Source organism: Zingiber officinale, chromosome 9A (assembly GCF_018446385.1).
Source record: "Zingiber officinale cultivar Zhangliang chromosome 9A, Zo_v1.1, whole genome shotgun sequence".
NCBI classification, from domain to species: Eukaryota; Viridiplantae; Streptophyta; class Magnoliopsida; order Zingiberales; family Zingiberaceae; genus Zingiber; species Zingiber officinale.
In genome coordinates this window covers 94223795-94248086 of record NC_056002.1, presented here as the reverse complement: position 1 = coordinate 94248086, position 24292 = coordinate 94223795, and the positions used below count along the sequence as shown (strand labels likewise).

At 36.4% G+C, this 24292-nt stretch overlaps 2 protein-coding genes across 3 annotated transcripts; both read right to left on the bottom strand.

Annotated features, from left to right (window-relative positions):
- Nucleotides 1–9716: 9716 nt before the first annotated feature.
- On the bottom strand, nt 9717–15169 carry LOC122018765 (N6-adenosine-methyltransferase non-catalytic subunit MTB-like). Its single transcript, XM_042576177.1, has 8 exons — nt 15004–15169; nt 14642–14724; nt 11734–14514; nt 11514–11597; nt 11207–11311; nt 11007–11115; nt 10382–10536; nt 9717–10275 (listed from the first exon to the last, which is right to left on the bottom strand). The coding sequence occupies exons 3-8, from the start codon at nt 14467–14469 to the stop codon at nt 9841–9843; spliced, it is 3624 nt and encodes a 1207-aa protein (XP_042432111.1). The 5' UTR covers nt 14470–14514; nt 14642–14724; nt 15004–15169; the 3' UTR covers nt 9717–9840.
- Nucleotides 15170–15501: 332 nt separating this feature from the next.
- Nucleotides 15502–21586, bottom strand: LOC122018766 (protein RMD5 homolog). Of its 2 annotated transcripts, XM_042576180.1 has the most exons (3): nt 21414–21582; nt 20597–20698; nt 15502–16966 (listed from the first exon to the last, which is right to left on the bottom strand). In XM_042576180.1, exon 3 carries the CDS (start codon nt 16935–16937, stop codon nt 15780–15782), a length of 1158 nt encoding a protein of 385 aa, XP_042432114.1. In that variant the 5' UTR covers nt 16938–16966; nt 20597–20698; nt 21414–21582; the 3' UTR covers nt 15502–15779. The 2 variants fall into 2 exon arrangements, with proteins under 2 accessions (XP_042432114.1, XP_042432112.1); XM_042576178.1 differs by lacking the exon at nt 20597–20698 and having other exon boundaries at nt 21414–21586.
- Nucleotides 21587–24292: the final 2706 nt, after the last annotated feature.

The window sequence follows — 24292 nt, the reverse complement described above, 5'->3', positions numbered from 1 at the left end:
TTGAGTCAGGTCAAAGTCTAGGAGACCGGTTGACATGGTAGTTCAGGTCAAGGAATGGTCAACCTTTAAAGATAGAGCAGTCGATCGGTTAGCGAAGAGGATTATCCGACCAGACCAATCGTCTAATCGGGAGCAACCAATGGGTCGATCAGACGCCAAGTTCCTTAGCGTTGAGAAATAAAGACAAGTTAGTACTCTCTAGAGCCAAGACTTCTTGGTCATTTGAAGACATGACGATTATCAGCTTGGTCGAGTCGTTCAATCAATCAAAATTGTTGTCTAATCTGGTAGAGTGGACATCCGGTCCAACCGAACTCTATGGATAAAACTGATAGGTCGAGTAAGGGACAAGTTCTTGATAACACTCTATAAATTCGATCGGCTGGAGTTATTGCCTTTTGGGTCATAGAAGGAGCTTGATCGGTTTACCATGTGCGCATACTGTGGGTCCATTAACTCAACGGCCTCATATTCTTTTTTAGCATCTTATGCTATGGAGGACAGCATATTCTACATGTAAGCTATACATTAGAAGCTTCCTTTCTGCCACACGCAGAAATTACAGGTTTGTTTTGGAAAAGGTATCATAGCATCTTTATAGTCTGTCCTTTTTTGAAAATACTTTGAGATTCGTGCATAGATAAAAATGGATACTATAAAAGGGGGTCTCTAACTACAGGCGCAAGTATGCTCACACAAGGCAAAGCTACATAATTTTACGGATCCACTAATCTTGCTATAGTTCATCTTCCACCGATCACTGATTTGAACGTCAAAGGGTCTACACCAAGAACTCTTTCACTGGCCTAGTCACTAACCCTCCTTTTGACACGTAGGAGTGTTGCTAAGTTATTCTTAGGAACTCAAAGAGTCTTCATTTGGTCAATATCAGAATCACGTACCCAGCACTTTATCTTTACTGCTTTCAGATAAAATCATATATAATTCACATGATATGTCAGTTATACCAATATGAAAGGATTTGTCAATGTTATAGTTTTGTTCTATATATACTAGTGATCGTGCACACGCATCGCGTGTGTAATATAATACATTGAAATCACATTGACCCTTTATAATGAAATTATATTAATTAAAACATTTTAATACGTAATATAATACATTGAAATCACATTGACCCTTTATAATGAAATTATATTAATTAAAATATTTTAGTATTAAAATATTAAAGTAGAGTCATTAGGGTAAAGTACATGATTTTTGAAAATCTGAATTATTTGGGTCTTTGAAAATCTGAATTGTTTGGATTTTCGAGTGTCGAGTGTCATCCTTACCGCTTCCCTATGAAAAAATTAATTTAATTTAATATTATACCTATCTTAGTAAAAAAAAACTAAGAAAAGTATATTTTTTAACATTGTCGGTCTAAAATATTTATAGAAGCTTCTTTGATCATAGTGTTGTCAATTCTAAGATGTGGGACTAAAGAGAACTATATTTTTTTATATAAAACAACCAAAGAAAATTAATGATGAGAAAAATTCATATTAATATGTCGTAGCTGAGTCTCGAACTCTAGATCACTGATTGTTTCGCTTGTGGAATTACTAATAAACCTTGGAATTATTTTTAGTGTGAATAGAAAAAAGGATATTAACGTAAATTCATTTTAAGCTTCACCAAAGTTAGTTAGTAAAGGGGGGAGATTTTTAATAAAATAGTAATATATATATATATATATATATATATATAAAACAAATATTTGTAGAACAAAACTATAACACTGATGAATCCTTTCATATTGGTATAACTGACATATCATGTGAATTAATATACACTATTATAAAAAATTTAGTATTTAGTGACGACCATATTTCGTAGCCAATCTGTCAATATATGCAATTAGTGATGGATACGGAATATATTTCGTCGTTTAAATTTCTATCATTTAGATTTCCATCGATGATAATTTTTATGACGAATATACAACGCTACGATTAACAATGAAATATATATGTTGTCACTAATAATAGGCACACATTTATACATTCTATCGCTAAATTGTGTCAGCTAATTAATGATGGATTTAAATAAATTCATCATTAATTAGCAATAGTAAGTTACTATCCTTCGTTAATATCCTGAACAGATTTTAGATTATGTAAACACATTAGCCATAGTAAGTTAATATCCATCGCTAATTAGCAATGGATATTAACTTATTGTCGCTAATTCGATAAATGAAACATGTCGATAATAATTATTATAATACAGTATAATAATAATACATCCAAATATAGTCCATCGCTAATCTTTATTAAATATTTTTCCTATTTTTGTCCATTTTCTCTTTTTACATTTAAATATAATCAAATATAATCATCAAAAATGATGATTTTCCCAACAAACTCACAATACAATCCATATCAACACGCTCACACCACAAAATCACATTACCAAACATTCATATTAATTTAAACAATACAATCCATATACAAAAAAGATAACATCCAAAACTAATAGAATCTATTACATAATATATCCAAAATTTGGACACAAAGTTTATATCATTCACACAAGACATCTGATAAAAATCTAATACAAAATTTAAAAAAAAAACATATCTCACTTTAGATTTTGGATATCTGAATATGGTGATAAAAATATGCAACATATGAAAATAATTATGAAAAATTATAATACAATTAGAGATATATATAATTTTTTTAAAAAAAATAATACCCAATATTTTTGGCTGAAACACTGAGAAAAATTAAAATATAAGATAAATGATAACATACCTCAAAATGATCTACTTAGTAGGGGAATGGTCAAGTCTGAGTCTCCTGGGACTCCAAACGATGCGAGCGCAACACCTATGAATCGAGAGTGAACGTTGTTACAGACGCTTGCATATAGCAAACTATTTCCTCAATTCGAGCCTGCCACTTATGCATCTCCCATGCCTCCTTGTCCCTTTCAACCATTGTCTCCTCCAATGACTTGAGTCAAGTTCGCAAATCCATATTTTCTTCCCGCAATGCTTGTACCTCAGTAGATGAGAAGGAGAAACTAGGACACTCCTGATCCATGGATCCCTTATCTGGTCAAAGACAACTTTGCCTGAGAGCCAACGCGTAAAGGGAGGTTTTCTTTCTTCCACCGATGACATCTTAATAAATGTCATTAACTTCATCTATGGAAAGAGGTTGTGACCCCTCTCCCTCGCCACCAGGCTAAGGCGCCTATGCAATTTTAGTGAACATTACTTCTTGTGTCAAAATAATAATTTTATTGACTTCCACATAAAGTCTTCAAATATATTAATGAAAGTCAATATTCTTACAATAATTGTTGAGGAACGTCGATCGACAAATGACTCATTCTTCTTCTTATGGGTCTTTTTTAAATACCTTCCAACAAATGATAAGTCTCTGTAATTCAACAACCTGTATACAGAGAATGCAAGTATATTAAAACTAATAAAAATATATGTGTAAGAAATTTTTATATAACTTAATTTTAAACTTGCCAAGTTATAGGCATGCTCCACTATAAAACGGGATCTATTAGTATGCTTTGTGGATCTGGTGCTTGGCCCAACAGGCTCTGAATTGTGACTACCTCAAGCAATCACTAAATTGGACTGTCAATGTTGGATAGCCCAAATGGCCCTCCAAGCCTCCCAAACTACATTAGGGACCTCGGATGGTCTAGTGCCCCTCTGCCTCCATTTGTATAACATGTTCCTATGCAGTTTAGAGTAGTAGTTGTTCCAATTTTATTTTTAAAATTCAGCCTCTTGGCCCTCCTCCCAAATATACCTCTTCTGCAACAATAGATTTTGAGAATTAGTATTTAATTTTAAACTACAAAATATGTTTTGTATTTAAAATGCTTACCAAGAATTTACCATAATAGAAGTCCTTCGTGTCCTGGTCTACAAGCCTCCATGTAGTACCAGATAGGGACAATAGTTCTTTAAACCTCTTGGATATATAGGTTGTGACCTAATGGCCATATGGGATAAAGTTGCATAGAAAAATATCATGTATAAGATATATGTGATAAATAAAAAGAAGATGAAGTACTCAAATAATTACTAAATACATAAATATTTACCAGTCACTAGAAACCCTTAAAACAATCTGATCACCATGTGCTCTATGTCTTAGTAGCATAACTATATATGCAAAATCATAGTATAAGATATACACATTTGAAATAATAGTCTTCTAACTAGGGAGATGGAAAAAAACATACAATATACCATGACATTGTTACTAATTTTTAATTACCTAATGTCATTCTGAATCAACTAAATTAACATTTTACAAGTTCTCATCGCTAGACTCCATTGGTACATCGACCTCTTCACTATTAGACATCTCTTCATCATCTATTTCCTCATAAGTGACATTAACAACTACAAGTAATTATGATACAGATTGTATTTCTGAATCAATTGAGTGTATCTCGGCTTTTTCATTTTGATATGCATCATGGTTTTGACAGTTATGGTGTTCGACATTTCTATGGTTGACCGAGACTTTATTTGACACACTACTAACCATTCACTAGGTTTTCTTCTCTTCATTAGGTACTCAAGATAGAATACTTGACCAGCTTTTACCGCGAAGATGAAAGGCTCAAACTTGTTGAATCTTTTATTTGCGTTAACCTCAACTAAATTGTAGAAATGATATATTCTAGTATTTATTCTTCGAGTTGAATCATACCATGAACATCTGAACAATACACATCTTTTTAAAGGTAAAATAAGATACTCAACCTTCAATGGTTTCCTCAAGTCTACCATAATAATCAAATTGAGTATTATTGTTATTTGTGGATTCTTTTACGCAAACACCAGAATTATACATAAGCTTTTGTGAATCGAGTTTGGCCACATGAAATATAAATCGATTAACATAATAACTAGAGTAGACTGTTATGTTACAAAGAGGTTCTAATGCAAGATTTTTTAGTCTTTCATCCTGCACATTTGATATTCTACGGTTGTTCGCCTATAACAATAGTTATAATATAAATTAGACGTATATATACCACAATTGCATTGTAATAAATAATTTAATCACAAACATATATAAATTTGAAACCAAAATACAAATTCATCCTCGAACTTGTGATTTACCTCACTTTCACTTATTGATGAATTTTGTAAGTGTAGTTGTTGTTCATATAAGCTGTTAAAGAAGATAATTTGAAGATATGTTAAATAACATGTCAAATATACGGAAAACTATGTGTGTATATATATATTGGAACTACTATCTTATATATGATTTGACCTCTTCATAGTTTAGGAGTATATATGCCCTGGCAGCATGATATTCTTATTCATTTAACCATCTAGAAACAGTTGCACTCATTGACTTACTAGAAAATTTGAAAATAGAAAGTATCTCTGGATCAACTGGTTGACTATCATCAGAATTTCAAGGACAATTACAATTTCTAATTTTCAAATTATCAGTAAAATAATAAGAGCAGAAGGAAGTTGTTTCTTCAACCAAATATACATTACATATTGATCTCTCAAATCTTGCTTTGTTACAAATATTATTCTTTAATTTCCTCAAAAACTTTTTAAATGAGTGCATCCATCTGTATTGTACAAGACCGCCTAGTTGTGCCTTATAAGGTAAATGAACAGGTAGATGTTCTGTTGAATAAAAAAAGTAGGTAGAAATATGCACGCAAGCTTATAGAGTACCATTGGAATGTCTGTCTAAAGCCGAGGCATATCGAATGTCACAATAACCCTTGAAGTCAATTCTCTGAAAAATAGACTCAATTATGTAAGTACTTACAAAACATTGTTAGAAAATAGGTCATGAAAAACTATTGGAATTAGTCTTTGCATGAATACATGACAATTGTGATTCTTCATTCCAAATATTTTTAATCCAATCATATCCACACATCTTTGGTTAGGTTAAGGCTATATCTCTGTCTTAGTCAATGATATTCTCATACTTATGAATATATGATAAGAAATCTTAGTATCTTATAAGATGTTCTCCTATGATTGGATTAGAAGAACAAGCTTAATTTTAAGTCTCATGAAACTAATTGAAATTCAATAGGAATCATTGTATCTCTATCTTAGTCTAATTATCAAACATCACAATTAACATGTATAATAATGGAAAACCAAAATTGGGCAATTAAAATAACATATATATGAACTTAGTATAGCAAAATTGTTCTAAAAATCCAAACATACATGGAACATACACATTATATCATTAAATGGCATTGCAAGGCTGGCCAGGCTCGCTAGCACAGCCGACTCACTAACACAACAGCCTCGGAACCAAATCTGGCCTCGCAAGCACAACACGAGGTCGTAGGCAGCCTCACAAGCATACACGACCTCGAAGGAGAAAGCTTTACCTTATGACGGAGAGGAGCAGACAAACGACGCTCGAAGGAGTGCTCGTAAACGGCGGAGAGCTAGGGCAAAGACGTCATAAAACTCCTAGATTCTGAGCTCGGCCACACTAACTCGCGAACGTTTGACACCAATGAGTCACGAATGTCAAAGAGAGTGCTGAGGAGGGTGGAGATGAGGCTGGCCGTTGGACATGTGGCTGAGGACCCTGCCGCCTAGGACGCATGAAGTAATGCTAGAGAACTCAAAGGAATGTCGGAGAGGACAGGCTAGAGAGGAAGAGCGCTGGAGATGCCGTAGACGATCATCAGGTAGGATCACCGAAGGATGAGAGAGGGGAGATCGATAGCGTGAATGTGAGATCGAACCAGAAACCCTATATTTTTTCTTATTTTAGGGATGGAAGTTTAAATATTCTGTCGCTATATCAGGTATGTCACTAAATAGTAGTGATTAGTGACCGTTAATATTTATTCCATCGCTATAATCGGCTGAGTTTTTTTTAATTTTATTATACAATTAACTATGGTGTATTTACTCCGTCGCTAATAGCGATGATGAATAAATTATCCATCGCTATTAATGATAAAGTAAATAATCCATTGCTAAAATGCTCACTAATATATGATTTTCTTTAGTACACCTTATCCTTTTATACGATGTGCATTCATTGTTTTGATACTAAATGCACAATTTTCATGAGAAATGATGGGAGGTTGTGATCCTTGATTTTTTTTTTTTTTTTGTTTTAACTATTTATTTCTAACTCATAAATAAATTATTATAACCCCGAGACAAGATACAATCGATTAGGCCTTTGAATGATTAATCAAACATTTAAGATTAAACATTTAAGATTTAAATTTTAATTAACGCACTATAAAAAAATTTCTCTAATGGCACTGCGGTGCTCAGTAGAGATTTTATCTAGTGACACGATAAATCTAACAAGGATGTCCACTTGAATGAGCCGTGAACATTTCTCGATTTATCTTGATAACTGATGAAAAACTTCCATAGGATCAAACCATGCACCTCCAAAATTAATGGAAGGCTGAATTCTTAAAATACCAAAATAAATAAATAACTATAATTCTCATCTTTCTGTATTGATTTTTTTTACCCTCGGACTATGGTGCATGCAATCTCTCAAATACTCATGGTTCGATTTCAAGTCTCCATGAGGTGCTCAATTGGCTAGAGGATCACAGATATGCTACAATGGGGCAAAGGATAAATTCCCGATGGGTACATGCTCTCATAAATAAAAATTTTAAAAAAAAAAATCCTTACTTGACGATCAACTATAAAATGACTTCATGATTTACCTCTCTTCACATAACTTGGGAATAGAACAGACTGTGGAAGATGTCTGAGATGAACGTAATCACCTTTTAACTTTAATGATTCGATTTTTAACACATTGTAAGATATTTTCCTTTAATAGAATGGCAACCCTAAGAGATTGAATTGTCCATTGCGAAAGTATTCAGATGTACTATAAAAAATTTTTATGGGACTAAAGTGGTCATCCTAGAATTAATGGGCTGGAACGGCTGAATAACTACACGAACAATGAGTTCATAAAATTTGAAGTTGGAGAGCCCTCTAACATTATTTGTTGACATTGAATTGTTTGTAGATCAAAACTGATATATGCCTAGTACAATGCAATATCAATTTCTTTAAGAATTATATGCACAAACAATACCTCGTGAGCTAATCTCTCAATTTTGATGGGAGATAATTCTCCTCTCTTCAAGCTACTTGGCCTCCTATTAGTTCAATCCAATAAATATCTACCTCGATGATATCTTGCATCACTTAAAAAAATGATCTAGCATGATCTTGCTCCTCCAACACGCTCCGCTATACATGCAAGTATCAGCTTCGCATTTCGACTCAATCTCGATCACACTTATAACACTGTTACTCAACGATGGAGGAAGATTTTCAAGATCTCTCCGCCCGTATAAAACTTACAAATCACAGATTGACGACCCACCTGAGCAAATCATTGTGATCTAAGATACTATCAACAAGGCAGAGAACAACATTAATTAAGCAAATCAAGAATACTTTGAATGTATCAAGGGAATTCAATCATGTATAGTTTGAAACACTTACCAACGAATGCTTCACTAAGTAAACGCATCATTTTTTTAATGATTCATATGTTAAAGGATTCACCAGGCAAGCAGAACCATCATGGCCTAGCCATTCCAGTCTCTGGTATGGATGCAGGCAGTTGAAATTGCTTATCAATTAAAATTTAAGAAAGAGAATTAATTGTAGTTTCCAGAGTGTAGATATCCAAATGCAAAATAAATAGCAAATGCAATGATTTGTGCACAGAAATGAAATCCATATTAAAGATTGGCAGTAACGTCACGTACCTTGAACAAAGCTCTAGCTCTACCATTTCCTGCAAATAGGCCATACTTTCAGAGCTAAAAGCATATAGAAAAGAGGGGAAAATGTAGCTTCAGTTGCTTACTAGCTAGGAAATAGAGGAGAACTTCGATTCACTTAGTCTTGTGGAAGTGAAATAATAATAAACAAATAGCAACGATGTCTCAACTATGTGGGAAACATATACCATTCAGGTATACGTAGCGAGATAATCCCTGTTAAATTAAGAGAAGATACTAATTTTCATGTCATGTTATCCATATTGCATAAGCATCACCATTGATAAGTTGCATAGCTGAATTGTCAAGGAAATAAGAACGTTTAACAAATGAGTAGCCTGACATTTCAAACAATATTTTGGATGAAAATGCCTACTTAAAGAGCATAAATGAGGTCATACCAAATAATAATTAATGCTCACCACTCACCAGGAAAGGAAGCTACCACTTGAGCACCACACGAGCTTTGCTTACTGATAATACCAGCCACACTCGAGCATCTCAAGGGGTTAAAGGTAGGAATTGCAAGCACCTCCCTGCATAATTTACCAACCTATCTTTAAATCCACCAAGGTGAAAAGTTTAGTCACTAGTAGTAGCAAGAGGATTCAACTACTATGGTAGAAACTGCAAAAAAGTACAAAGATTTAGAAAGAAAGCATGAAACAATATCCATGATTAATTACTGCTCCACGATTGCAAACAAGTCATAGGCCAGAACTTAAAATAGTGGCACAACTACAATTGTCATATTTAACACAGCCGAACTTGTCAACCAGAAAGTATAAAACTAGAATTGATCAATCTTTTCTTCAAGACGCATGATCTTTTTTCGAGGCACTTGGGAAATAATCACCTGGATGAAATACAAATACAGTCAACAAAATTAAACTAAAAAAAAAGCAACAAAGATGCCCTTGCAAGACTGCGGCAGCAAGGAAACAATTGCAATAAAGAATGACGATAGCAGACAAAAGGCCACTTAACAATTCCGCTCATGCATATGAAATAAACGAAAATAAGGGAGTTCTCCACAGATTATGTTCCTTGTTACAAAAAATTAATCGATCGACGAGGATCAATGTCTATATGATCTCCAAATGGTTGAGGAAAAGAGGCATTGAACCCATATCCATCATAACCATCCATGCCCATGAGTTCGCCATCAGGTCCTCTGAATCCAACCATTGGGGAGGAAGACCAAGGAGCTGGAGTTGCAGGTTCAGAGCCAGGCAGATCAGCATTCATCGTCCCATGAAAAGATGGATTCATGGGGTTCTGTGGAGAGTTTCCTGAAGGCCTCCTGTTGCCAGAACTTACTATTGGCGCTGATTGTTGTTGATTCTTCTGAGGTGGTGATTTCGGCCTCAAACTTTCAATCTCAGGCGTAGTCAACACAAGATGAGGAGCATCAGGTGGTGGGTTTCGCCCTCCACCACCCTGCCAAACCTTCCCATCCTTGTCATTGAAATTCCGAACATAGGTCTGCCAATCAACAAGCAATCAGGACAGTCACAAAGAGAAAGAATCAAATGTTACTAATATAAAGAATCTTTGAAAAACATTCTAGCGTATTGCAAGGAACATGTACCTCAGCATTGAAATTAGAGGAAGATAATCCTTTGCCTACAGTTAACCAGCCAGATCGAATATTGTGGTCCTCACCAAAGAGTTCAAGCCTCCTTCGTCCAAGTGCAAAATGCTCAATAATTCTATACATATCATCTGGCTTTTTGGTAGATCCAGCTGAAGGTGACAAAAGAAGGAGAAGAAGAAAAAGAAGATTTATTGCAAGTGGACACGCTAACTGTAAATCAAACACACCATATAATTTTTTTAATTGAATTAAATTGACGGGGAAAAGTGCAAAAGCCATCATGCCTTATGCAAACTAATATGTTTAACTAAGGGAACTAAAGGATGGCAGGTTGATGACTAAGTTATGGTGCTGGAGGTTTATCTAAAAAAACAAGAAATGCCAAAATGAAACACATCTAACCACTGGGGAAAAAATCTATTTTACAAGTTAAGTGACAGTGAATATAATATAAAAGCTACATAAGGTCCTGGTGGTTGGTGCAAAAGGGCACTAATAGCTAAGAGGCATTTAAATACTATAGAGTAGATAAGGATCCTATTAGTAAGGAGGTCATGTAAAAAAAAGTAGCACATTCAGTTAATGGAGATAAAAATATTGTACAGCACTCTAAACTAACCATCACTTGGTGCCTCAGCGATTATAACATCTGTGTCGATATTGGCATGGATGATATGTCCATCAGTGCTACGTCGAACCGTTCCTTTTATGCCCATCAAACAGTGTTCCTGTAAATGTTAAAAGAAACAGAAAAGTAAAACAAAAATATAGACGAGCAGGCATGAAGAAGAATAGGAATATAATGGGGAAGGAACCAACCTTTGAATGCTGAAACAGTGTGTGAGAATCATGTCTCAGACCTGGAGTAGCATTCTTTTTGTTTGTCTTCACCCAACAAATATCTTCACACCTTCTAAAACCCCACTATAAAACAGATATAGTAAAGGTATACAAGTCTAAGAACAGGGATAACAGATATAGTAGCAAAAAAACATTAAAAAATAGAAACAGTAGGTGTGGAGGAGCTACCTATGATGCTAAGAGAATATTACATGCACAGCATGTGAGAACAACAAACTAAATCAAGAGAAGATAAATAAACTGAAACATAAGTGGCATAACATACCTTTTTTAGACATTGACGACCCTGTTCCAGCCCCACACCATCACCGACCCACAAGAAGATAAATGATGGTGTGTCAGCTATTGCCTGCATAAGACAGTAAAATGTGCTTAAATGGCAGACTCATCCTTCACTGAAAGAATGGCCAACTTGCAGCATAGCATCTCAAAAACAATACACCTCAAAGATGATTAGAAATTCAAAGTAGAAGACTTAGACATACCTCAATCTTGAGATCGCGTATCTGCTCAAAAGTCCAGTACTCCAGGTGATCAGTAATACCAGGAGCTCGATGAACATACTCCTCCCAAGGAGGATCCACAAGAATAACATCAAATTTGGTCCCAAAGAATTCAGGAGAAAGTACATGATCCCGTAAATCACACTTATAATACATGGGTGTTGAAGCTGACTTAGCGACAATCTCATCTTTTCGCTGAATAAGTTCTCTCAACTTTGGATAGTCCTCAACGACACTAGTAAGCTCGAGCTCCCTGATGAAATTCTGGGGTCTCATGCCAGTGTCAACAAAATTCTGAGAGTAGTCATTTTGTTCCCCTCTTGAGGGAGCTTTACCAGATGGTCCACTAGTTCTTGGAGGTGCCCAACCTCCTGGAGCTTTATCATGTTGCATATCATGACTAGCTGGTCCTGCTGTATTGAATCCTGGAGCTGATATATTAGGTGGAATACCCCTTACAGTGCCAGCTTGGTTGAAGTACATTGAGTGACCAGGACCAATTCCCATGTTGGGAGGAAACCTAGGCCGGGCTGGGCCAAGGGAAGGTATATGAGGAAGGTTGGGTGGAGGAGCCAACATATTCATATCAACACCTCTAGCTCCTGGCCAAACAAGTGGTGAAGGAAATGGAGGGATGATAACACCAGGTCCAATGGGTGGAGGTGCAGTCATGTTTGGTCCAATTGGCTGCATTGGACCAGGTGGCATGCCGAGGGGAGCAAAGGGAGGACCCATCATAGAAGATGGAGGTCCAACACGTTGAGAATCCCTCCCATTTAATCTTCCTCTTCCTCCTCTTGCTGATTTACCACCTTTAGGTCCTTGTTGAAGACCTCTATTAAAAGGGCCTGTTACCTGGCTGTTCCCGTAAGATTGAATATTATCACTAGAACTATGTCCTGCACCTGCACGACTGATGTTCATAGATGCTTTATGGTTCCATCCTTTCCCAGTCTGTGAATCAAAAGAATTTCTTCCAGAACTTTGTTCTACAGGTGAGCCATCATCCAGGAATCTTTCCTGTGAATCATCCCCATAAGCTGATGCAGTTTTTCCTTTATCCTCAGCTAGATAACCCCATTCCTCATCACTACCTCCTGAAGCAAAATCCTGCTGTGAGCCCACTTCAGCTTTCCTTCCAGGAAAGGTTGAAAGTGAATCATCCTTTCCAAAATCTAAATTCCTATTTGGCCTGATTTCAATTGAATCAGAGTTTTCATTTCTATTGCTAAATGTCGATGAACCTCTTGCACCTTCAGACCTAGTCCGATTATCTTTTCTGTAACCAGATCTAATTTGAATGTTCTCACTACCAAACCTTTCCTGTTCATGGCTATGGATTTCCCATTCCTTCACCTGACCAAAATCATCACCATCTATTGGCTCTTGCCTGCCTTGAATTCTCTTCCAGTGATCTTTAAAAACTTCCCTCTCCCTATTCCTGTCAGTCAAGGATCCTTTAATGCTAATGCTCTTTTCATTGTCTGAATCTGAAAATCCTCGGTCATGCTCTTCATACTCTCTGTAGTGTCTTCCTGTTCTCTCAGGACTACGAGACTGTCTATAACGGTCAGCATTCCTTGTACTTGTACCCCGCATCTGAGAATGATTATCTTCATCCATGTTGGTCGCTTTCTCCCAGGTTACAACTTCATCACGATTACCATGATCAAAATCTCTTTCTTGCCTTTGCTTGTCGCCTTTCTCACTATGCTGCTTTGAACTGTATCTATGGGAACCTTGTTCAACATCTTCTGTTGGCCCAGTAGCTCTGTCACTTACCTTTATTTGCCTATCATCTCTGACTGCATTTGATCTACTTTCATGAGGACCATCAGTCATCCTATTTTCCTCATCTTGCACTTCCAATCTGTTCCAATTCCTGCCCCTTTCACTACCATCCTTCCTGTCATCTCTGTTGCTTGACCTACTACCCTTGTCACCACTTGAATCCAGAACCTTGCTTTTACCCTCTCCTGAATCATTTCTGAAGTCTGTCTCTATGTCCACTTGAAGATCATGCTTATTAGAATCTGAAGCTTTCCTGAGTCTTGAATCAGATCTGTCAGTGTGACTGCCTTCATCTGCTCTCTTTGTGACCACCTCTACTTCATCCCATCTCCTACGATAGGTGTTTCTTTCATGTTCATTCTGAACTTGATCTTTTTTTTCCTTGTCGCTGTCCTTCCTCTCAGGATATCTGGAGTCTCTTTCATGCAACTTCTCATTTTCATCATCATATGAACTCTCTGCTTTATTTCTGCTTTTATTATCAGAGTTATCATGTGCAGAAGCTTTGGAACTTGGTTTCCTTGAGGGATCCCACTCATATCCATCATCTCTCCTCTTTCTGCTGCTGTCCGGTTCCCTGTCTCTGTAGCTGTCACTAGGTCGCCTATCAATTCTCTCATCTGCATCTTTCCGTGGGATCTTTAAGCGGGGCTCCTTTCTAACTGAATAATCATCCTCATCACCACTTCCGATGCCACTCGAGGCACCAGACCTCTTCTTGGACTCATTCCTGTCATCAGAAGCCTTCCTCCTGCCACTGTCTTGTTCATCAACTTCCTCTGCATCCGCATGTTTCCTTGACTTGCTAGATTTGTGCTTCTTCTTATCTGTACCTTCCCGGTCATCATAATCTTCCTTGCTCCTAACCTCTACATTTTCCTCAACATCTCTTTTGCTTCGAATCCTGTTAGATTCAGACCCTTCCATTTGCCACCTTACCGGTACAATGGCAAATGACTCACAGATAGAGACCTGCTGCAAACAAGTCTTGGAGGTGACAAAAAAAGCTGAAAGAAATGCCTTTTATTGTGAAATAACAAAACCTATACTCTAGCCATTCATGCAAGAAGAGATAACTCGGAAAAAAACAACCACGAACCAAGGACGATGCCCCCAAAAGCCCTTTCTCAAATCCAATCGTAGTGGACTCCGGTGAAAATCTATCGAGTTCTTCCAACAAACCTACAGAAAACCACAATTGAGAAAGCGATCCATCAGAAAAGGGCAAACAAAGATCGATTTTTAACAAGTCAGTTCCATTGGAAACCCTAGGAGTAATTAAACTAAAAATAAAGTCACCTTGATAAAGCAAGGAAAAGAAAAAAGGGTGGTAAAGAACGACCGAAGTCGAAAACCTAGGATTTTTTTTCGATTGGTCCGCGCCGTTTTGGGCGATCAGACAAGTGAGAAGATCGAACGGGGGAAAAAAACGGGGTAGACGAGATGAAGCGGAGATGTTACCGATCAGGGCAGAGGAAGAGTCGGAGCGTCACGCCTGATCTCGATAGGCGGTGTCGTCCCTCGCACGCCGCCGCAGGCCGGAGAGGGAGGGGATTCGACCGGAACGGCAAGGAGATGATATACAGAAAGTCGGTGTGGGTTTCAGTTGCTAGAGCTTGTAGACCCGGTTATTTTCCTCCGGTTCGTGAATTTCAATCGAACCGGTAAGGTGTGGGTTTCAGTTGCTAGAGTTTGTAGACCCGGTTATTTTCCTCCGGTTCGTGAATTTCAATCGAACCGGTAAGATTCCAGGCAGCCCAGGCTTATTGAAATTGGCAAGCCTTTTAAATCGATCCGATCCTATAGAATTTTCTTACTCACGGAAAACGGTCCAAAAACCTAGTATCCTTAAGTTGCGCCTGGCATTTCATCTTATAAAAAGGCAGTAAGGAGAGTTGAATAATGAATGTTATAAAAACAAAGTCAAGTCAAACCGAACAATACGAACTCGAAGGCAACTGAAGTGAATCGAACTATACAAGATGAACATGATGTGCATGTACATACCAACAACCAGAAGCACAGGATAGTGATGGCATCCTGGTTCCGAAACAATTGGATACACATTAGCATTCAGCCAAAGATAGAAGTTCCATGTTTCAATCTCTGAAATATTTGATAGCACAGCTGAGCATGAGAAAGAGGGGGTAGAAAAGATTAACAAAACACCAATGACTGACTAACGACGATGATGGTACAACAGGCTATGCTGGCGATGCGACAATGCAGCTGCAGCACTAGAAGTGAAGTTGCCTACATTGAGCCACACTTGCTTCCAGTGGGCAATACGGGCATTTGAAAGCCCGTGTGCTGCTCTTAGAGAGCTTCACTATTGATTGCTTGGAGAGAACATGGCCGCAAGGCATCAGCATTGGAGGGTTTTCGTCACTGCCTTGCTCCCTTAGCACTGGACAAACGAAGATGGAGTGGAACTGAAATTCTTTGCCGAGGTCGATGGGAACTGGGAGTTGCTTCATTGCTTGCCACTCCTGTTTCTTGACTGACATCACACTTTCGAGCTTCAGAAGCGTCGGCAGTCCTTGGACACCTGCGGCAATCGCCACACTGAATGGGCTTTGATATGACTGACCCACGTGACTGCAGAATTGCTGCATGAATTCATCAGTCAGTTTCTCCCAATGGTTTGGGGACAAAAGATCTGCATAAGGGGATTTGTGGAGTTTCCCAGACCATAATAGGCAACCCATCAGCTTTGGAATCTCAACTTTGTGTGCCGACGCATTAGGAGCCAAATGTTTCCGGACATAATGGAGTGCATTCTGTACACAGTCATTCTGCAGTATTTCCACAAATTGCAGCTGGTGGAGCTTCAGTTCAAGATTTGACCCATTCTGCATTAGCCATTCACTGTGGCTGGAAGCCCAATTAAGTGCAGGTTCAAGGTTTCTGCACTTCATAGCCTCCAGTATTCCATACATTTCAAGGAAAGGAGTTTTCAGGGCTGAGGCTTCTGGCTCGTTTGCCTCACTTATAAAGCAGTCTCCCAGATCAAATAATCCCTGCCTATAGAAGTGGCTTGCAATAATCTGATTTATTATATGCAGATCAAAGTTAACATTTCGATATGCCTTTGATATGTCTGGATTGAAACTCTTTTCAACCACTTTGACAAATTTACCAAGTGCAGCGTTCAGATCCTTTTGGAGAGCTTCCAGTTGGTTCACTGGGGCAATCTCATTGAGTTTACTCTTCAGATCCGCCAGTATTTGTTTTGGGTCAGAGTAACTAGTAGCATTCTCAATTGACTGCATCTTCATTATTGCCTGTTCAATCTCTTGCTCAATTTGGTTGATTAGTTCCTGGGTCTTAGAAGATGAAAGCTTCTGTTTCTTAGAAACTCGATCAAAAGCATCCTGTATGATATCTAGCTCCATGACTTGTTGCAGAACCCCACTTGCAGTACCTGTATGATATCAAGGAACCAATGTGCCAACAACGATTTCAGCAGTCCATATAATTACAGGGACATGATGGGCTCAATTTCCCCCAAATTAATGCAATTACCTTCAAAAAATCTTTAGAATCTTGAGGAAAATTTGAAGTATTAAGGTAGACACAACAAACAATACAGAAATCAAATCCTCACACCTACACACGTTTGAAATGCTGCACCTATGGATAATTCTTAAAAACTCGAATTCTTCTCCAGCTATCAAGGCCATGTCATGAATAATTGATCACAGTCTCAATAATGAATAGCCAATTGACTATAGCATCTCCAGTGCCCTAAGTAATGAAATCCTACCTATTCTTATCTCAAGATGGAACAATACTCAGCGGTCTGCTACCTTATGTGCTTGGTTTTAGTGACCTTTAGATTAAACGTGCTCACTACATCAAATCACAAGGACTAGTCAGTCAACCCGGGTTGCTGCTCCACCCTGCTAATCAAAGGATTCTCCTTATGCATGAAAGTTTAGCATGAGTATAATAATCTTGTTAAAGGTATTTGGTTTATTACGAATTACATGCAGTGGGTTTAGCCTCATATTAGAACTTCTAGATTTAGGATTTAACATGAGTATAGTCTATATATTTTCATGTAATGATTCTCATTAACGGATACAATATATTTTTTTCCCCAATTTCTACATGGTATCACCCTTTTATGGTAGAGTTTCCAAAGAGATATTTCCGTTAGGGGAGACCACTGCCACTGGCAATGACCTCCCATCATCACTTGACCTGTTCTCTCCTCCCTTAATCCACCTCTTCTATTCTTCTCATTATGCTATGCTGAATCCTCTCTGCCCTCTTTATTGACATCAAACATGTGCAATCCATCTCCTCTCCAGTACCTGTGCTGCATACAATTAGGTGCTCTTAGCAGTCAAATTTGTCAATCAATCGCCATAGGGGTTGTTCAGATTGTTCAGGAGGGCTCTCATACAACTCTTATTTGAACACACAAATCTTCTGAATTAGCCCTGCTGATCTCTCCAGTGTTGCACAAACCCCTTCTTCCTCTCTCTCATATGCACAATCACTAATTCGTATTGTGCACAGAGGCCAGGAACAATGTCCTTACTCTCGATCTTGTGAATGATCTCAATATGACACAGCTCATCCAACTAGTACAAGAGCAGATCAAAATGATCACCAGATCTAGCTCATAGGATTCACAAGCTCATCACCTCTTCTTCTGTGCGATTTCTTCACACAACGTATCTTTGAAGCTAAAGCCCATCTACCGAACTCTGTCACATTAGATCATTTGTTGCTACTCAACACCTTTGTTGGATGCTTGCAGCACTGTAACTCCTGTAGGCCACTTTTACCCTTCCAAATTGACCTCAAGAGCATCCTTCTCCCTCTTTTGATTTTGTTCTAGCAAATGTCCTTAGTGGAGCATGCACAATCTCCAAATACGTATGGAGAAGCTATACAGAGATCCCAAGACTCCAGCTCATCTTAATCTTTCCTTCTCTCTGCCTTCTCTTCCCTTTTGTCAATTGCTCTCTCTTCTATTTTCTTCGTCAATGTGTTGCTTCTCCCTCTATTTTCACATGACTCCTACGCGTGGAAGACTCTTGATGTTAGGAAACTTGATCTCGTATTTGTTCTCAACAGAGTCTTCTGTGCATTCGCCCTCTTCCATCTGCATTGCAGGGGAGTCCTTAGCAGCATCTTCCTTAAGTTGCTCCTCATGCTTCAGTGGTCCGACCTCTTCTTCCTATACCTACCTCCTCAGGCTGCTACCAACACTTTTAGACAATGTATTTGCTCCCTTCTTACTTTTATCATCTCTAGTGAAGGCCTAGATAGATAAAATGTCTTTTGTTCTCATTTTGCAACATCTAGAAAAATATCAAGCTATACTATCCATCTCAACTGAAGATTTGAACAAAGAAAATTTTTTGTTCTCATTTCATTACATCCAGTAAAGGCTAGAGTTATGCATCTTTCCTCCAAGATCTGGAGTGTTTTGTTCCCTTAGTCTATTACGTGTCATTGCATGTGTTGTATGAACTCACTTCAGGGAGAAATCCAACCAAGAGATCAATTCTTTTAATCTCTATGTATCCTTTCTCTCTTTGTCGATGTATTGATTTGAGGTCAAAAATACAGTTGGCAATGTGGTCATCTAAACTTGAAGGGATTGTTGACTGCATGCTTCATTTAACTCCTTAACTTTTGTTTCATCTACATGAGAATAATATGCTTGTCCTACATTTTCTAGCTCACATAACAAGCTAGATAAAGGTAGTGTCTACTCTGCTTGAGGTAGAGTGCTAAAGAGGTATTGGGTTTATTAGCTACATTTTCTAGCTCTCATATTAGTATTTCTGGATTCAGGATTTTTTCATGAACCTATATAAACCCAAGCAAGCATTGTTTCAGAACACAATACAATAGTTTTCTTTCCTATATCCATAGATTTCAAAACCAAAGTGGGTCAATAATAACCTTGGATAAGTCTATGCATTCATATAATTAAGAAGTGTAACAAGAATGAACCAACATTTCAACCAAGCATTTCATCTTTGTGAGACCACCAAAGGAATGGGACATCATAGCTCTACTATACACATATTAATACTCTGTTTTCAAAAAAAAAAAAAAAAAAACAATCATTTGTTATCATAACAAACAATGTATCCATACCAGAAAATTGCAAGAAAGGTATACAATATCACTACAATTCAAGTAATATTGCTGCAAGTCAGCACTTTTGCATAAAGATAAGAGTATAAAATACATTGAATATACTCGGCCAATAATAAGTTCGGCAAAATCATGTTAGTTCCAATTATCTTTCACAGCAGCCACCAAGAAACAAGCTGAGATTGTGGTCTCTTGTTTATACAATAAATAATTGGCAGCATGAAAATGATCCCTTGTTTGAAAAATATGTAATGAGTTTAAAGGATTAATTATTTGGCATTTTATTACAAAAGAAGCTAATATTTGAACCGAGCATGATTTGAGATTTTGTTGTAAAAATTTTAAGTGCTAATTAACTATTTCAATGAAGTAAATTTTCCTGATCACGTGCATTTCAAAATAGTAATTAACTAATCACAATCTCCAATAAAGAGAGGTGACAAATGTACTAATTACAAGGAAATCATTGATGATAATGTTTCATAGAGTAAATTACTAAATTTGTAAGTCAGTATAGTGATAATTATCTTTCAAATTACATGATATCATATGTTTAATTTTGTTTAACATAACTAATCACTACACTGTAGCATGGCAATTTAAATGCTAATGAGATAACCTTTACTAGCTACTAAACTTAACTTGTTTGCATAACTTTGTGAATTCTGTTGAGTCCATATCAAAGTTGCTACCACACCTATGAATATAACTAGAAATAATATGATTTTTTCAATATATTATAGGTGAGTATATTCAGCTTCAGTTTAGTACTCTTGTCTTTCTGGAAAAGGCAGATCTGGATCAATGATTCAATATTAATTGACTTTCAGATGATGCTATCTACCTTTATAGTAAGAAACAACTTGGTTGCAAGGATTGTCCCCACTTCAATACATATAAGATAGAGAAAAATTTAAAATTCAGTAACCTTTTTCATTTTTTTTTACCAAATCCAAGATCTCCACAACTTCTGTATAGATTGGGACCTCCTTTATCAACTAATGTACTACCATGGAAGGTTTGAAAGAGTCTGCAAAACACTATGTCAGCAATCCATTGTCTAGCTCATGTGGTATACAGTAGCATATACGAGAGCACATATAGTCAATATAAAAATATCAAACATATTTTTGGTATATAAAGTATTTATCAGTTGCACAGAAAGTATTTAAGTAAATAGGACAGACTTTTAAGTTAATATGGACATGTTTAAAGTGGTTTAAATTAACCAAATACAAATTTTAAATTACACATGTTGATCGCATATGACATATATGCAGCCATATGCTGTCATTATATGGTTCCCGTCAAAATCCGCCTAGGCGGCCATGTTTACGATCCAAGAAGGGTTTTTTTTTTAAAACCATAGCACCTCAACTAATTTCACCCAGAAATTTCAAAATTTTGATTGTATTCAAGTCTAAGCGGCGATAATATATGATATCTATAAGAGTATAAGAAGCCAAAATTCTCCACATTTGAGAATAGAAGACAGATCTATCTAACATAAAAAAGGGAAATCACAGATCGATTTCCAATTCAGTACCATTGGAAAACCCTAGGAGCAATCAAACTCAATCCAACGTGATACAAGAAACCCAAAAGAGGAGGGAAGGTGAAAAGCGCCACAAAAATCCAAAACCTAGGACTTTCCAATTGGTCCACCCCATGTCAGGCAATGAGACAAGCGCGGCTATCGAACAGGAGAAGCAACGGAATAAGACGCAATGGCATAGAGATGTTACCGATCAGAGAAGAGGATGTGCTGGAGGATCTCGCCGGATCTCGGTGGTCGCCGTTTTGTCTCGCACGCCGCCGCAGGCCGGAAGAGGGAGAGAATTCGATCGGAAGGGAGAGGAATGCGAGATATTAATGAGTTAAGTCGGAGGGTTCCAGTTCCAGCTTCTAGACCCGGTTTATCTCCATGTGAATCCGGTTTGATGGGAATTGTAATCAATTTTTTTTTTTTTTTGGACGGATTAAATAATTGTCATTTGGTTCATGCGAATTTTTAATTTTAGTTAAATTATATTTCATGAAAAAACTATATTTTAAAAAATAACAAAGTTTGATGGATTACCAAAACAATATAAAAAAATGACTAAAATCATTAATGAATGGTGTGTAAAAATTAATTTGACCCGCCAAGTCCAATCCGATCTGAGTCATCGGATTGGATTCGAGTTAGAGGTTTTTAGATTGGTTTAGATTTAGGATCCAAGTTTTTTTATAAGTTAAATTAAATTTTATTTTAAAAATTAAGATATTTTATGAAAATAAATAATAAAATATTAATATAATAATTATAAAATATTAAAATAAAAAATAAAAATTATAAAGAAAAAAAAGAATTGATCTGTTTATCGACTTACTCATAGACCTGACCACGGTTCGGAACCGACGGTTCGACGGTTCGGAACCGCCGGTTCACAGTTCGGTTCACGGTTCGTCACGGTTCGTCACGGTTCAAGATTAATATGTTAAAAAAATTAAAAATTAAAAATTAAACATTAAACATTAAACATTAAAAATTAGAAATTAAAATTTATTAAACAAAGGGCTTGCACTTATTTAAGTTGCCTACGTATCCCTTTAGGGGAATCAAAGTCCACGTAGTTCTTTTACATTTTTTATCCTTTTACATTTTCATTCACTTCCATTTCCTGTTCCTGTCGTATTTGTTCCTTCAGTATCAAAATCTTCAACTTCGTCATCTGAAAGTTGCATTCCTTGGATTCTTTTCTCCGCTCTGGTCCAATCGTCCAGTAATGCTTGGGCTTCCAAGGAGTCGGGAGACAAAGTTTATCGTCGTTCATCTAATATGTTGCCGCCGGCACTGAACGTCTGCTCCACAGCAACAGTTGACACTGGACAAGCTAAAATTTCTTTTGCGATCACGGAGAGAACGGGAAAGCTTTGAGCCTTCTGTGACCACCACTTTAAGATGTCGAAGTTTTCGCTATCTGCTTCATTAAAATCAAAAGAAGTCGTAAAATAATTCTCAAGTTCCTGTGTGGAACTTGAGGATCCCCGTGGACGTTTTGTCCGTTCTTTTAATAAGAGTTGTGGTTTTGTAAGTTTTAAATTACTACTAGTAGTTTGTTGAATTTTAGAAATATTAATTTGTGTTCCATATTTTGCATAATATTGATTAAAAATATCATATAAATAAATTCTAACATTATATATAATATTAATTGGATCAGGGGAAGAAGAATCTTTAATTGGAATTAAAACATCATAATATAAAGTTAACATTTCTGGTAAAACTTCTAATTTAAATCTAAGATCTAAAGCAAATGCAATTAAATAAATTTCAGGAATTAAATAAAAATATTTTTCCCATTTAGTTTTCATAGCTAAGATGCAAGGAGATAAAGATTCATTATTAATATGTTCATTTAAAACTAATACTATATTAGAAAAATTTTCTAAAACTAATTGAGCAGTGGGATAATAAACACCGGAAAGTTGTTCGGTTGCATCATTAAATACTTTTAAAATTTCACAAATACTACTACAAATATTCCATTGTTGTGAAAATAAATATATATTAGTATTAGTGTTTTGTGCAAAAAATGAACATAATAATTCTTTATATTGAAATGAATCTTGTAATAATTGATATGTTGAATTCCAACGTGTTGGTACATCACGTGGAAATTTTTTAGGTCTCATTCCATTAATTTTACAAAACCTACCACATTGTTTCATTATAGATGGATGAGACCATAAATAAGAAATTGCAATTCTAATTGGTTTAATATAACTTTCTAAAATTTTTAAACCATCTTGAACACATAAATTTAAAACATGGCATACACAACGAATATGAAAAAATAAACCTCCAATAATAGGTTGACAAACAAATTTTAGATCATCTATATAAGCGGTATTAGAACTAGCATTATCTAATGATATTGAAAATATTTTATGAGTTAAACCATATTCTTCTCAAATTAAACATAATAATTGTGCGATATTATGAGCATTATGTGATTCATCAAAAACTCTATAAGCTAATAATCTTTTTTGGAGGTTCCAAGAGTTATCGATCCAATGGCAAGTCACACCCATATACGAATGTGTTTGCCAATGATCACTTCAAATATCGGAACATAAAGAAACTTTATTATCTAATTTACTAAATTCATTAATTAAATTCTTTTTTCCTTGTTTTACTAATTTTTTAATTGTACGAGTAAGTGTAGTCCTAGGAACACGTTTAGCACATGGATTAAGAGATTCTTTACAAAAATCTTCAAATGTGCATTTAGATCCAAAACTAAAAGAAAGATGTTCTACGGAAACAAATTTAGCTAATGATTCTCTTAATTTATTATCCGAATATAAAAATAAACCGGAATCGGTACTACCGCTAGTTGAAGAAAATCTTGATAATTGTGTTTGAGAACGGTCGAGTCCATATTCCGTCGAGTGCTTCGTTTCTACATGTCGTTTCAACGACCCATAGCCGCTGCCGGCTTGGAATTTGCATTGCTTACATTTTGCACGCATTTCTCCGACGGAAGAGTGACCTTCTCAAAATGTTTAGTAAAAATAAGACTTTAGAGGAGGAAGTTCCCAAAGAAGTAATTGCATCGGTACTTCCTTGTGTTTGGTG